The following is a 14,371-nucleotide window of genomic DNA, read 5'->3' as shown; positions in this document are numbered from 1 at the left end:
CCTTAAACAAAAAGCTTTTTTTAAAAAATGTAATCCTAATAATACAATTGGTTATAACATTGTAAGAGTTACACTTACTAGCTGGTAATAGACATTACGAGTATATCACAAACTAAGTTTTGATAGGCTTAAGCCTATCTATAAATGCCATTGCATCTTTAGAAGTTGTTGAGCCTTCATGTAATGACGTCTTTGATTTAATGTGCTTGAATATCTAAGTGGAACTTTGATGTGACTTTGTTTCTCAACAAATCCTGGAAAATACTTATTTTCATTGTGCCTGTGCTGCTTCTAGCAGAGTTTAAGGTTGTACCATATTTTGTATTTTTTTCCCCAATTTTTTTCTCTTCTAACCATTACATGAATTTTGAATGAGTACTATATAATTTCTTCATAATGTGTATCACATCTCAGTGTTCTTTCCCTAGTGTGAAGTCTACGTGTGCTGAGAATGATGCGGGTTACCCATTTTGTCTATTCATAATTGTATGTTTTTTTTCATTTAATTGAGTAAAATTAGTAGAAACAGTGAAAATGACACAAACTTGTTTTTTGCAGTGTAGTTCCTAGTAGTATTCTCACTGTGAAGAGTGATAGCTCTTGTATCACTCTCGTGTGTATGTGTATATGTTTCCAGGTAGATAAGCAGCCAAATTGGTAGCACACAGCAATTCTGAAAAAATGTTTACGTACATTTTAAGTTGCTTTCTAATGTACTTTACCAACTGAATTAAAAACACCTTCACATTGCAAATGCTGTGGATCTCTTACGGTTGTTGATCAGTGCTCTGATCCACTGCCTGGCTTTCAGCATCTGAAAAATATGAAAGGGGAAGACTTGGGAAAAAACTGTTAGTGTTCAGTGTCTCTTGACTTTCAGCCAGATTGAGATGGTAGATGACTTCCTATTTGTGTTGAAAATCTCCTAAATTGCAACTCCAGACCCCTTGGAAGTAACCACAATTTATCGGCACGGTTAATTACAGTGAAACTTGCAGTGTTTGATTAAAATAATCTGTAACAGTTTTTGAGGCCTAATGTGTGATAATATTACGTGACTGTATAGATACATTTGTTTTCATATTTTTGAAGAAAGCTAATTAGTGCTTGCCTACAGCTGTTTGTTTAAAGCAGAGAATATCAAATGTTGGCCTTATTATTGCAGTGGTAATGTTCAATGTGAGACTTGTGTGATGTCTGAGAGAGACTTGCACACTCTATAAAATCATAGCTATCGAGTGTGTCAGGTTACTCAGATTCTTTCATAAAGAGTAGAAGCATGAAGAGCAGAGTTTAATGCTTTAATTTTTATATTTCTTTTTCCCAATGCTGACCAGACTTTAAATCCCAGCCTGGGCCATCCCTAGTTCTGAGCCAGCTGACTCAACGACAGCAACAACAAACACAGGCAGTCCCTGTTCCTCCTCCTGGGCTGGAGTCCTCCTCCTCCCAGGTAAAACTCTGCGAGCCATCGCCAGTAGACACCTCTACAGCTGTTAGAAAAATATTACAGCTCCCCACTATATCTACGGATAACCAGGCAGTCACTGCCCATCAAACCCAGCAGAAACAGATAAAACCACCAAAACGGAGGATAACTCCAGCATCCAAGGTGGGTAATTGAGTGGTGGCTTGTCTTTAGTAAACATATAAATATATAAAAGCTTGTATCAGAAATAGTGTGGCCAGCAGGACTAAGAGTCCCTGGAGGGATTTAAAAGACAAGTAGATGTGGTGCTTAGGGACATGGTTTAGTGGTGGACCTGGCAGTGTTAGGTTTATGGTTGGACTTGATGATCTTAAGGGTCTTTTCCAACCTAAATGGTTCTATGATTCTATTCTATGTATTAGTTGCTAGGGAGAAGGAGAGCAAAGCCATGGTCTATTTCTTGTTTATAAAGCAGGAAATTCTAAGCTGGATAGTTTTTAGGTCCAAAATACAGTGATGATGTCTTTTCCAATCATGTATCCGATTGCTCTATTTGGAAAATGACTGTTGCTGAGTGATTTTGAATTGACTTGGTAGCCTCAAGATAAATGTTGACTGAAGGGTGATGGACACGGATGACACGCTGATATTGCAGAATAGTATAGCTTACTCTTTCAGCTCCAGATCAGGGCACAGAATCAATGAATTAATTTCAGGTTACAAGAATGTAGTTAATTTATGTGTTGTAAACTGGGGATTTGTTGCAGATCTAGTTAGCAGCGAAGGCTGAGGGCAGTAACTGAAGAAGCCTGTAGTTAAGGGAGGAGAAGGGTGCCAATTACTGATATCTTTAATACAGATAGTGCATGCAAAGGAATTATGACTTTTTTTTCCCTCCCTTAAGATTCCTGCCTCTGCAGTGGAGATGCCTGGATCAACGGATGTGACAGGGTTAAATGTTCAGTTTGGAGCTCTGGAGTTTGGATCAGAGCCTGCACTCCCAGAGTTTGGATCAACTTCAAGCAGTGAGAATACCAGCCAGGCAACCAACAGTAGCTTGTACTCAAAATCTGTAAAGTACATGTGAGTTCTCCTTGTGCATTCTTACATGTCTTCTTTAAGGGGTCAAGTTTGTGCCAAAAACATCAAGGCACAGTTACCATGTAATGGGAGGGGGAAATATGATGACTTGTAAGGCTAAGTGTTTTCTGTGGATGGCATCTTAAAGGAGAAATTTATTTTCCGATGACAATCAAAATCTCCCTGGATGGGTCGATGTGAAGCTGGAGATGACATGAATGTAAATAACCTTATAATAAGCTACCCTTTATAGAATTGCTTTCTCATGTTTAATTGTCCTGATTTTCAAATTTGTTTGAGGGTTTGTTCCTCGCAACCCAAATTTTTCTGCTTTTGATCCAGGAGAGATGACCCTTGTACCATATATGTGTGTCAGTAGATTGGCACCAGATTACAGTTCTGATGCTCCTATGGGATGAGAAAAGAAACCAGGCTTTCAGTATGCAGAAGCTCTTAATGAAATGCTAAAATAGCCAGTGATAAATGCCAACGTACCAGTAACCCATTTTTTTCTTCCTTATTCATTCAAAAATTGACTTCAGTAAAAAGCTTCCTGAAGTTAATTCAGAAATACTAGTAAAAATGAACTTTCACATTCATTTCTAGTTCTATAAATTATTTAAGCTGTTTAGAAGTAAAACGCTCCTGCATGTTTTAAAGTAGTATTTCCTCTTTGCATAGTTCATTCTGTTAGACTACTACTGTAATGTTAGAATTCTATTGTAAAAAGAGACTGGGTGTTTCTCATCATATACCAGACTTTATGGATCTAGTTGTTTAAAAAAGAGAGATTATGATCATTAATTTATCCTTTGAGAAGGTGGAAATAACATGACTGAAAAGTACTTGCATGTAAACTCTTGTTTTGGTTGGGCTGGCAGGAGGAAGGTGAATGGTGCTTAGTGCAGCTGATGGTTTTGAAGCAGTGATTACTGGGGACTGAAGCAAATTATATATATTTTTTTTTAATGTTTAGATTTTCTAGTATAAATAATGTAGATTTGACTGCATGTTTAAGGTAGTTCTAGATAACTGTATAGGAGCTGATATTTTCATGAAGGTGTTTGAGATGTAATTTATCAAGATAATAAATAATTTTTAATTTTTCCAGTGATCCTTTGAATACCTCTTTGCAAATATCCAATACAGTACAGGAGTCCACCTACACAACCTCTGCCATCACCTCTTCCAGTCTGACCTGCTCATCCCAAAGCACTAGCGCAGTAACAACTACTTCCTCCTATGCCCAGACTTCTGTGCATAGTAGGATAGCGTACCAAAGCTCCATGGCTCCATCTGAATCAACCCCTGTTGCAGTTATGGTGAGTGAATTTCGGAAATAAGATCTTGAAAAAGGTGAAATATTCTTATCCGTGTTAGACTTGTATTACCCTGCTATGTTAATATTTTAACCAAGCCAGGTGGTATTTTTGATTCTCAAGTCCACCTTTTTGTTTGTTTTTTCATTTCCTATTGTGTAGCCATTTTTTGTACTTGGGATATGAGAGCCTCTGATTTTATGGGTTTTGACATCTTAAATTACTGTTTGACCTTTTTTCTTAGTAACACTTAACATTCTAGTTGAGTTTCCTTCCCCGAAACTTAGCTTTTAGAAAAGGAACTATCTCTGTGTGTAAATATTAGTCATGGTATTTTGCCATAACTTGACAGTTTCTATCCAAAGGTATATTATTTATTAAATTTATATGGCACCTAGCAAATGGATCCCAAACTGTTTGTGGCCCCTCCAACATTACTCTTTTGTTGGATTTAAACAGCAGTGAGAATTAGTTTCATATTTTATTTTAAAAAGCATAGGGAGAGGTCTAATCTAGGATAGAGAGGATCTCTCTCAGGAGATATTCAAAAGCACCTACTCTCTTTGTATATGGAATTTAGGTTTGCTTTAAGAGAACTTAATTTATTAAATGTTTAAGGAACTTGTGAGTTTGTAAGTTTATTTACTTCTGGCCTTTGTTATGTAATGGCTCAGTCACACTTGTCTTCTGCACTAGCTCGTATGTAATGGTGAGGATCAAGCATAGACTATCCACTTCTGTACTCCAGCGTTATCCAAAAAACAACTGGTGATTCTCAAGTCTTATCTTTCAATGGAAAAAAATTGACGCCTCTGTGTAACTTGGATAGTTAAAATTGTGAGTTGCATTAGAACAAAAGCACAACCATTTCCTATATGTTAATGCAATTCTTTCTTTTATATCGGTGTGAACCTGAAGTTTGTTATATACAATACATGGGAAGGTCTCCTGCTGATGGGTGTAGTATGAGCAGTGTATGGGATTCTGTATGTTCAGGACACTTTGCACTTGAGACAACTTTATTATGTGGTTTTGTTAAAGGCAGTAAAAAGTTAATTTTCTGCCTTTTTTGTCTTTCAATTGAGAATGAATATAGAATTTTGCATGAAGCATGTTCAATGTGTGATTCAGTCTGAAAATGTAATATACCTCCAAGATGATTTATTCATTCATTTCTCCTTTGTTTACAGAACGGGCACAGCGATGTTAGAACACAGGCAACTCTTAACAGTAAGTTTACAAAGCTTGGTTGTGCACAAGACTTTCTGATCTTTCCTTATTCCTTGCTGTCACGGTTTAAAGCTGGGCCGGCTATTAAACCTGCGGCAGATGCTCTCTGTTATCCCCCCCCTCCCCCCAGAGGGAAAGGGAAAGGGAAAAGGGAGAGAGACTTCTGGGTTGGAAAATTAAAACAGTTTTAATAAACTATAATAATGAGAAAGAGTATAATAACAATAATAGAAATAATCAAATATATACAAATATATATACAAAACCAAGACTGAGCTCCCCTGAAGTCAGCCACGTCACCACCGGCACTGCAGGGCAGGCTCCGGGAAGGCCCAGGCTGGGCCTAGCGACGGTCGAGAGCTGGATTCAGGGATGCACGGATCGGGATCGGGGGCAGCAGGAAAACAGACGGAGTCCTCCTTGGACACCGGCCATAGCAGAAAGAGAGCGAGACCCTCGTGATCCCCCCGCTTTATACTGAGAATGACGTGTATGGGATGGAATACCTTCGTTGGTCAATTTTGGGTCACCTGCCCTGTCCGCTCCCCCCTGCAGCTGCGACCCCCCTTCGGCTCTTCACTCGTAAGCAGTGAGGAATTCAGCAGTGACCTTGGTTTCTCTCAAGAATAAGTACAGCAAGAGCCTTTCTGCACAACATCCCTACCGGTGCCTCAGTGATAACTACAAACTTCGAGCGTTATCAGTCCTGGAAGCAGACACTGTCTGCAAAAACATGCAGTTAGTTTCAGAAAGTGCAGTTACTTAGAGGAGACTTAGCTGAAAGGAAAAATCACTGAAAGGAAAATCGGCCTGGTTTAGGCCAAACCAGGACACTTGCTGTGTGCGCAACCGTAGCAGTGACATCTGGTTTAAGGTTTTATATTGTTCTCACTGGCTAACTTTTGGCTGACCCATTTGAGTTTATTTTGTACTTGCATAGGATACACTGCTTGCTTCTTAACTAAAACTGAAGTATGAAAGCAGCTCTATTAAATCTACAAACCTAAGCAGTTTTAGAATTAGAGAAGCTGCTTTGCTGCTGCTTTTTCTTTTGAATTTATCTGCCAAAAATTAATATAAAATTAAAATAAAATATAAAATGAAAATTTAATATAAAATTTCTTAGCAATTCTTTCAATTCTCAGTTGGGAAGCTGCGAATAGCTTTAAGCTGTAATGAAATAAAGTCACATTGAATTCACCTCTCACTGAGTATAGTGCTACTTATGCCCTGTTACAAGCCTGTGGGGAATAAGGATGACTAACATGCTCCCTCTGCCAGGTAGCTTGCTACCTTGCAGTGGAGTAACAATAACACTACAGCTCTGTGTCAGGTATTACTGTTATCTTCATATTGGCCTGTTTCTAATGTGGTCTATCCTCCTCTTAAACATCTTTTCAGGTAGGTCATTAGTGAGGCAGCCTTTTTTTTAATACTTCTGAGTAGAAAGAAGTTGAGTATTCAGACCTGTAAACAGTGTTTTGTTAGTGCCAAGTTCAATTTAAATGAGCAGGAGTATATATGCCCAAAGAGTTATCACTTAAAAGATTGTTATATATCACAGAATCAATCAGGTTGGAAGAGCCCTCTGGGATCATCGACTCCAACCATTGCCCTGACACCACCATGTCAACTAGACCATGGCACTAAGTGCCATGTCCAGTCTTTTCTTAAACACATCCAGAGACGGTGATATAAAAGCAACTTTTCAAGTGGAAAACTTTCTTACTCTCGTGTACAGAATTAATAAACAATTTATGAAATTCACTACAGGACTTGCCTTTTTGCTATGGAAAACAAAGACCTGAGAATTGCTAATATTTTTGTAATTATTCTATAACGGCTTTATTAGTCCCTTTTTCTATGCCAGTTCTCTTTTGAGAACACTTTTGTTTTTCTCTGTATCTCCAGCACATACATGGAAGAAGACCGATTCCAGTTTATGTCATGCATCCAAACTATTTTGAAATTCTCTCTTAACATTTGAAAGTACTGACCTTTTCCTTTCTGTATGTGCTGATAATATTCTTAGTTGTTCATCTCTCATCTTTGCTGCTGTTGTCCTTTAATATCCAGATCTCATGCTTCCTAAACACTTAGTTCAAAGCATGGCTGGTGTGTTATAATTCTGACCATCCTCCTGGTTTTCTTTGTCTTGCACATTGTGTTCAGGCATCTTGTAAGGGATCTTAATGAAGATGGTGATTCTGTCCCTTGTATTGAGGACATCTACTTTTACTTCAAGAAGGGAACCCTACTCTAAATGTATTGAGAGTTGTAAATGTTATTTACTTATTTTTATATGTATCTTGCCAGGAGGTATCAGGTGATATAGTTGCCTTCTTCATAACTATATTTCTGTTTGTCACTTGAATTTCCTTCTCTGTTATCAGTTACCCTCATACTTATTGCTAAAGCCAAGACCTCTTGATTTCTGTTTGCATAGCACCCAATCCAGCAACCTGACTTGGGTCATTTAGTGAGGAAACCAAACCAATAACGTGAACAAACTGTGATGTGTAACTTCCAAGCGTATATCTGACTTTTGTTTGGTGACCATTCTGAGACTGTCTTCACATGCATTGCAAGTTAGTGGTAGTGGTCTCTGGTGTGGTATGGAAGCATGGCCCAGCAGAAGGCAGGGCTCGACTCTCTTTCTGAGTTTTATTGGTGGGTGAGTGCCTCTAATTCTGTGTATTATCTTTGGAGGACAAGAGATAAGTGTAGAAACAACTGGGAATTATGTTGGGCAGTAGAGTTGTTCAGTGTCTTATTACAGTATAGTAATCCTTTGTAAAGGCACATCTGTGGTAAACAAGTTCTACTCTGTATAGCCTAAAAGGTAATATTAATGCTAAATGCTTTTTGTTATGTAGGTCAAATAAAGACAATATTTGACAACTCTTTAGCCATTAAAAGTGCTTAATGCTGTGCTCAATTGTGGCCTTTTATTGTAGCTTTTTTTATTCTACTGCATTACACATTTGACTCAGTTCTACAAACTGGTAAGTTGTATGTGCCCTTGTACTCCAGTGATCTAAGTCTCAAACATCAAAGGTACCATGTAGGTTCACAGAATCACAGAATGTTCGGGATTGGAAGGGACCTCGAAAGATCATCTAGTCCAATCCCCCTGCCGGAGCAGGATTGCCTAGACCATATCACACAGGAACGCGTCCAGGCGGGTTTTGAATGTCTCCAGAGAAGGAGACTCCACAACCTCTCTGGGCAGCCTGTTCCAGTGTTCGGTCACCCTCACCGTAAAGAAGTTTTTCCTCATATTTAAGTGGAACCTCCTGTGTTCCAGCTTGCACCCATTGCCCCTTGTCCTGTCAAGGGATGTCACTGAGAAGAGCCTGGCTCCATCCTCATGACACTTGCCCTTTACATATTTATAAACATTAATGAGGTCACCCCTCAGTCTCCTCTTCTCTAAGCTAAAGAGACCCAGCTCCCTCAGCCTCTCCTCATAAGGGAGATGTTCCACCCCCTTAATCATCTTCGTGGCTCTGCGCTGGACTCTCTCGAGCAGTTCCCTGTCCTTCTTGAACTGAGGGGCCCAGAACTGGACACAATATTCCAGATGCGGCCTCACCAGGGCAGAGTAGAGGGGGAGGAGAACCTCTCTTGACCTGCTAACCACACCCCTTCTAATACACCCCAGGATGCCATTGGCCTTCTTGGCCACAAGGGCACGCTGCTGGCTCATGGTCATCCTGCTGTCCACTAGGACCCCCAGGTCCCTTTCCCCTACGCTGCTCTCCAACAGGTCTGCCCCCAACTTGTACTGGTACATGGGGTTGTTCTTGCCCAGATGCAGGACTCTACACTTGCCCTTGTTATATTTCATTAAGTTTCTCCCTGCCCAACTCTCCAGCCTGTCCAGGTCTCTCTGAATGGCTGCGCAGCCTTCCGTTGTGTCAGCCACTCCTCCCAGTTTTGTGTCATCAGCGAACTTGCTGACAGTGCACTCTATTCCCTCATCCAAGTCATTAATGAATATATTGAATAGTACTGGTCCCAGTACCGACCCTTGAGGGACTCCGCTAGACAGAGGCCTCCAACTGGACTCTGTCCCATTGACCACCACTCTCTGGCTTCTTTCCTTCAGCCAGTTCACAATCCACCTCACTACCCGATCATCCAGACCACACTTCCTCAGGTTAAAGGTTGGAAGAACTGTAGATAAAAGTGGATTTGTACACCTTGAAAAGCACAAATGACTTTTGTTTGAGGAACCAAATGCAAGGAATTTTAAAATGAGGATTGACTTGCAAGCAAAAGTTAGTCCCCAGATAGCAGGAGGTAAAGTGCAGAAGACTGTAGTTTACTACGTGTGTAGCAGTAAAAATTATAAATCTATTGTAGGTGAAAAGCTTAAAGGGAAAAAATGATAGTTCTGTTGCTGTTTGAATTTTCATTAATAGCCAGATTGCTTGATACTGTTACTGGTTCTTAATGGTCAGGTTTTTGTAAACCAAGGGGAGAGTACTGTTGTGTTCCTGGATCCAGGCTGGGATGTCAGGTATGCTGGAATTTGCCTTTGAATGACTCTTTTTAACTCATTGCAGCTACTTCATCAGTTCCAGCACCTAAGACAGAGCCTTCTCCTTTGCTACCTTCTGCTGGTTCTCTGCCTAGCGTGGTATCCACCACTGCTTCACTTCTGCCTTCAGCATCACAACACGTGGCAATGTTGCCCAGCTTGCCTCAGTCCAGTGATTTGGCCAGCAGCTCGCTTTCCCAGTTAAGCAGGTACAGTAGGAGTTGTGATAAACTGAAAGGGGTTCAATTTTGGGGAAAGGGCAAACGTAAGGGTGATTGTGTATGGGGCTGTCAAACACCAGGATCCCCTTTTCTGACATTAACTAGAATTAGGAGAGAGATTCAGAAGAGTTCAGGATGTTTCTGATTGCAAAGTATGAGCTCTGGGCTGCCTCTTAATGATAGAGCAGCTGCTGCCTTCAAGTTTTCATGGATATAAACAACTTTGTGTTTCAAGGGGCTCTTGCTTCAGTCATGCCAGCTAAATTGATTCCCCCACTTTGTTTTTCCTACTTTGTCCACAGTGCCTGATGTTTATTTAGTGTCATATGTTTGAAATCTTTCTTTAACAGTTTGCTTCCTGGCTAATTTTAAAATATTGTAGTTTCATTTATATTTGTGTTTCTTAAAATTAAAAAACAGAAATAATTCCACAGCGACAGTGTGTTTTTTCTTTTTCTAAGACATTTCCTTAAGACACTTTGAAATATCAGATTGGTGATCCTGGAAGTGCATTTAGCACAGCTTAGCTCATTTGCACTATGTCTGTTTTTTCAGTGCCTGTTACTTGAGCTTTGTCCTCAGGCAGGTGACATCTGAGGCTATACTGGTTGAGTTATATTTTAATACTCACCTTTGTGTACTGTATTTGTTAATATAAGAAACTAATTTGATAGGCTATCACAGGGTTTTTTCTGTTTCACAGCTAGGACATGGTTGATTCTCTTTAATACACTAGTGTTTTCTGTTGAATAAAATGGTAAATGTGTCAAATAACAAGAATTACTCCATTCACATTAGAAATATCTTCTCCCCACATTTGTTTGTTGAAAAGCTGTGTACGTTGGTAGAAAATTTAGTTGGAGGATTGATGCTGTCGTACAGATATAAAGTACCATGAAAAGATGATTCCTGAATTCCAAGCATGTCTGACTTGGTTGTGCTGGCAGCTATTGTCTGCGTCTCTACCGTAGGTCAGATGGTCAATTAAGGCTTATTAGAAGAGCCAGGGAGAGTGGGCAAGGGAGTGGTTTAAAACTGTATGTTGGACTGAACCATTTCTTTCCTTGCTGCCTGAAGTACTGTCATTGTAATTCCTGCAGACAGGGAACAGTTTTAAAGAGTCGAAGTAAAATTAATCTGTGAAACTGCCAAGATTTATTCTGGTCCCACACCTCCAAGAGCTGCCAGAAGTGTTTGCCCTTAAATTAGGGCTGTGCTTTCTTGTGGCTATTTCCATAGAGAATACTAAAATATTTGTTATGGTTAGGATCTCTCTTGCTTCTGATTTCACAGGAGGAGGGGCTTTTTGAGCACCAAACTATACATATTTTTTATGGCTTTGTTTTGTTTGCCTTTGTTCAGTGTTCATTTTGTTTATTCCATACTGTACTGTAAGTTATGTTCTTGACCTTGAATGTAAGGTATAACTTTTGTCAGCGCAAGTGTTTAAGAACCAGTTTCAGTCACCTTTCAGGGAGACATTTAAAAAGATCTTTGGGTTACAGATGAATGTCGGTGCTGCTGTTACTGCCAAAAGTTCACAGGCCTGGTCAGCTAGGGAAAAAATATGATGCTAAAGCAGAGTTGCTTCCTGAAGTGAAGTTATCTGCAGATGTTTTTCATCAGGGGATTCTTTATTTTCGTATTTTACAGTGTATGTATAAAACTGAACTGATAGTTCTGATTCATCTTTTCAAAGAGGAAATGGCTATTGGTGGGGTGTAGCGGTATGAACCAGCCTTGATTAAATTGCTGGATTCTGTAGTAGTATGGCTAATTTTGGGGCTTTCACAGATGCTCTTCATTTGCTATTTTTTTTTAGAGCCCTGCCTTTTGAGAGCGTGTTGGGGCTTTTGGCAGAGTTATGGGGCAAATACCCTGCAGTTCTAATTGGTTGAACTAATGTTATGCAGGTTATGTGAGAAATACCATAGTGAGTCAAACCAAAGCACTGTCTCACCTAATTAATACCTGTGCCCCGTGGCAGGCAGCAGCAGTTGCTCAGGGAAAGAATGTGAAACAAGCTGTGTGTTGTGTGAACCTTCTTCTGGGTTTGGACTTTACATGTCTTGGAGTCATTGCTACATAATTCATGAAGCAGCTATTGTTTTTCTAAAAATATAGTAAATTGATAAATACAAATGAATGGTGTTTTAGATGTTTCTTGTTAGTAATAGTTGTCTCTGTACTTCAATTTTTTTTCATTAAACGGTAGTAGGATATTAGTTAAAGGGAAAAAATGTCTGTAGGAGTGTGTGTTATATATACACACACTCCTACAGACAATTTTTTCTTTAATATCGTGCTGTGTGTGTATGTGTATACACATACCTACAATCTTTATTCTTTAACTAATATCCTACTACCTACTCTGTGTTTGTATAGATATGTGTGTATATATACATACATATATATTAAAAATGTTCTAGGAAAAATTAATTTTATTAATTCTTTGCAATTTCTTTCTAGCTCCCTTTCCAGTCATCAGAGCAGCCTCTCCCCTGCCTCAGTGTTGTCTTCAAGCACATCCAATGCAGTAAGTCCTATTTGCATTTCAACAGATGTTCGGCATATAGTCAGTTTATCTGATTAAGACCCTCTTTAAAAGTTCATTGTGTCCCAGTACACTAAGAACCGAAACAAGAGCCTTATCTCAGGGAAGAAGGACTGCCAACCCTCTAGTGGTAAAAAAGTCTTTACCACTTGTGATTTGTACTAGATCAGGAATAGCTATTACAGAGACTTGCCAGTCACACAACTATAGAGGAAATTTTCGTGCCAGCTTGGGGGATGGAATAAAGAAAGAATTTCTTGTAACAGTCTCCACTGGAGAGGTTAGCTGGCAAAATGCAGGTGATGGAATGATACATGTCATGACAAATGCCTCATGACAGATGATTTTAGAGTTTACCAGGTGGTATTGTTGTCACCTGTGTATTTAATGCATTTGAGATAACAAGGCAAATGGTATTGAACAGAGTGATCTAGATGAGGTTGCATAAAAGAAAGTCAGAGAGACACTGCCTGGTTCTGTGATGGGGTACTTCTTTACAGTCTCAGTTGGGGTGTGCAGATAGGTTGCTGCTTTTCTTTATGCCTGTATTTTGGTTTGTAATGCTCCATCCCTACTGAATATGTAACTTAAATTCACACTTATCCAAATGTCCTTCTTTTCTGTTGTCAGAGTTGTTTTGGCTTCTGTGTGTTGATGACACTGTTTTGCAAGTGTGATCAGCTTTACAGCTAAGGCACTATATTATACTGGATTCAAACCAGGAGCTCCTTTATCCTCACGTGTTCCTGTAATACATCTGGTCTGCATTTCAGTTTACCATATTGACTCTGTTGTGAGGCACTGCAGTTTTAATCTTTTAAATTCCACAAGTGCATTGAGGAAATCCTCGCAGCTAAACTGAGGAAGTGTGGTCTGGATGATCGGGTAGTGAGGTGGATTGTGAACTGGCTGAAGGAAAGAAGCCAGAGAGTGGTGGTCAATGGGACAGAGTCCAGTTGGAGGCCTGTGTCTAGCGGAGTCCCTCAAGGGTCGGTACTGGGACCAGTACTATTCAATATATTCATTAATGACTTGGATGAGGGATTAGAGTGCACTGTCAGCAAGTTCGCTGATGACACAAAACTGGGAGGAGTGGCTGACACAACGGAAGGCTGCGCAGCCATTCAGAGAGACCTGGACAGGCTGGAGAGTTGGGCAGGGAGAAACTTAATGAAATATAACAAGGGCAAGTGTAGAGTCCTGCATCTGGGCAAGAACAACCCCATGTACCAGTACAAGTTGGGGGCAGACCTGTTGGAGAGCAGCGTAGGGGAAAGGGGCCTGGGGGTCCTAGTGGACAGCAGGATGACCATGAGCCAGCAGCATGCCCTTGTGGCCAAGAAGGCCAATGGCATCCTGGGGTGTATTAGAAGGGGTGTGGTTAGCAGGTCAAGAGAGGTTCTCCTCCCCCTCTACTCTGCCCTGGTGAGGCCGCATCTGGAATATTGTGTCCAGTTCTGGGCCCCTCAGTTCAAGAAGGACAGGGAACTGCTAGAGAGAGTCCAGCGCAGAGCCACGAAGATGATTAAGGGAGTGGAACATCTCCCTTATGAGGAGAGGCTGAGGGAGCTGGGTCTCTTTAGCTTGGAGAAGAGGAGACTGAGGGGTGACCTCATTTAATGTTTATAAATATGTAAAGGGCAAGTGTCATGAGGATGGAGCCAGGCTCTTCTCAGTGACATCCCTTGACAGGACAAGGGGCAATGGGTGGAAGCTGGAACACAGGAGGTTCCACATAAATATGAGGAAAAACTTCTTTACAGTGAGGGTGACCGTACACTGGAACAGGCTGCCCAGAGAGGTTGTGGAGTCTCCTTCTCTGGAGACATTCAAAACCCGCCTGGACGCGTTCCTGTGTGATATGGTCTAGGCAATCCTGCTCCGGCAGGGGGATTGGACTAGATGATCTTTCGAGGTCCCTTCCAATCCCTAACATTCTGTGATTCTGTGAAATCATGATAGCAGTGTCCTGTATTTTGAAATCAAATACTG

At 40.4% G+C, this 14,371-nt stretch overlaps 1 protein-coding gene and 1 non-coding gene across 4 annotated transcripts in view; both read left to right on the top strand.

The window, feature by feature from the left end:
* Window positions 1–14,371, top strand: part of LOC137677186 (ubiquitin-associated protein 2-like) — a 128,400-nt gene that overhangs the window by 87,885 nt on the left and 26,144 nt on the right. For all 3 annotated transcript variants that reach the window (XM_068424451.1, XM_068424452.1, XM_068424450.1), the window contains exons 14-19: window positions 1,338–1,612; window positions 2,334–2,512; window positions 3,621–3,831; window positions 5,019–5,058; window positions 9,630–9,813; window positions 12,295–12,361. In XM_068424451.1, the coding sequence (XP_068280552.1) occupies window positions 1,338–1,612; window positions 2,334–2,512; window positions 3,621–3,831; window positions 5,019–5,058; window positions 9,630–9,813; window positions 12,295–12,361 (956 nt within the window). The remainder of the gene's footprint in view (window positions 1–1,337; window positions 1,613–2,333; window positions 2,513–3,620; window positions 3,832–5,018; window positions 5,059–9,629; window positions 9,814–12,294; window positions 12,362–14,371) is intronic.
* On the top strand, window positions 1,931–2,015 carry LOC137677205 (small nucleolar RNA SNORD121A). Its single transcript, XR_011050242.1, has one exon. It is a non-coding gene; the product is annotated as a small nucleolar RNA SNORD121A (small nucleolar RNA).

The sequence above is a fragment of the Nyctibius grandis genome (assembly GCF_013368605.1).
Source record: "Nyctibius grandis isolate bNycGra1 chromosome W unlocalized genomic scaffold, bNycGra1.pri SUPER_W_unloc_2, whole genome shotgun sequence".
NCBI lineage: Eukaryota > Metazoa > Chordata > Aves > Nyctibiiformes > Nyctibiidae > Nyctibius > Nyctibius grandis.
Note: the sequence above shows the minus strand (reverse complement) of the source record. Positions and strands in the feature narration are given on the sequence as shown.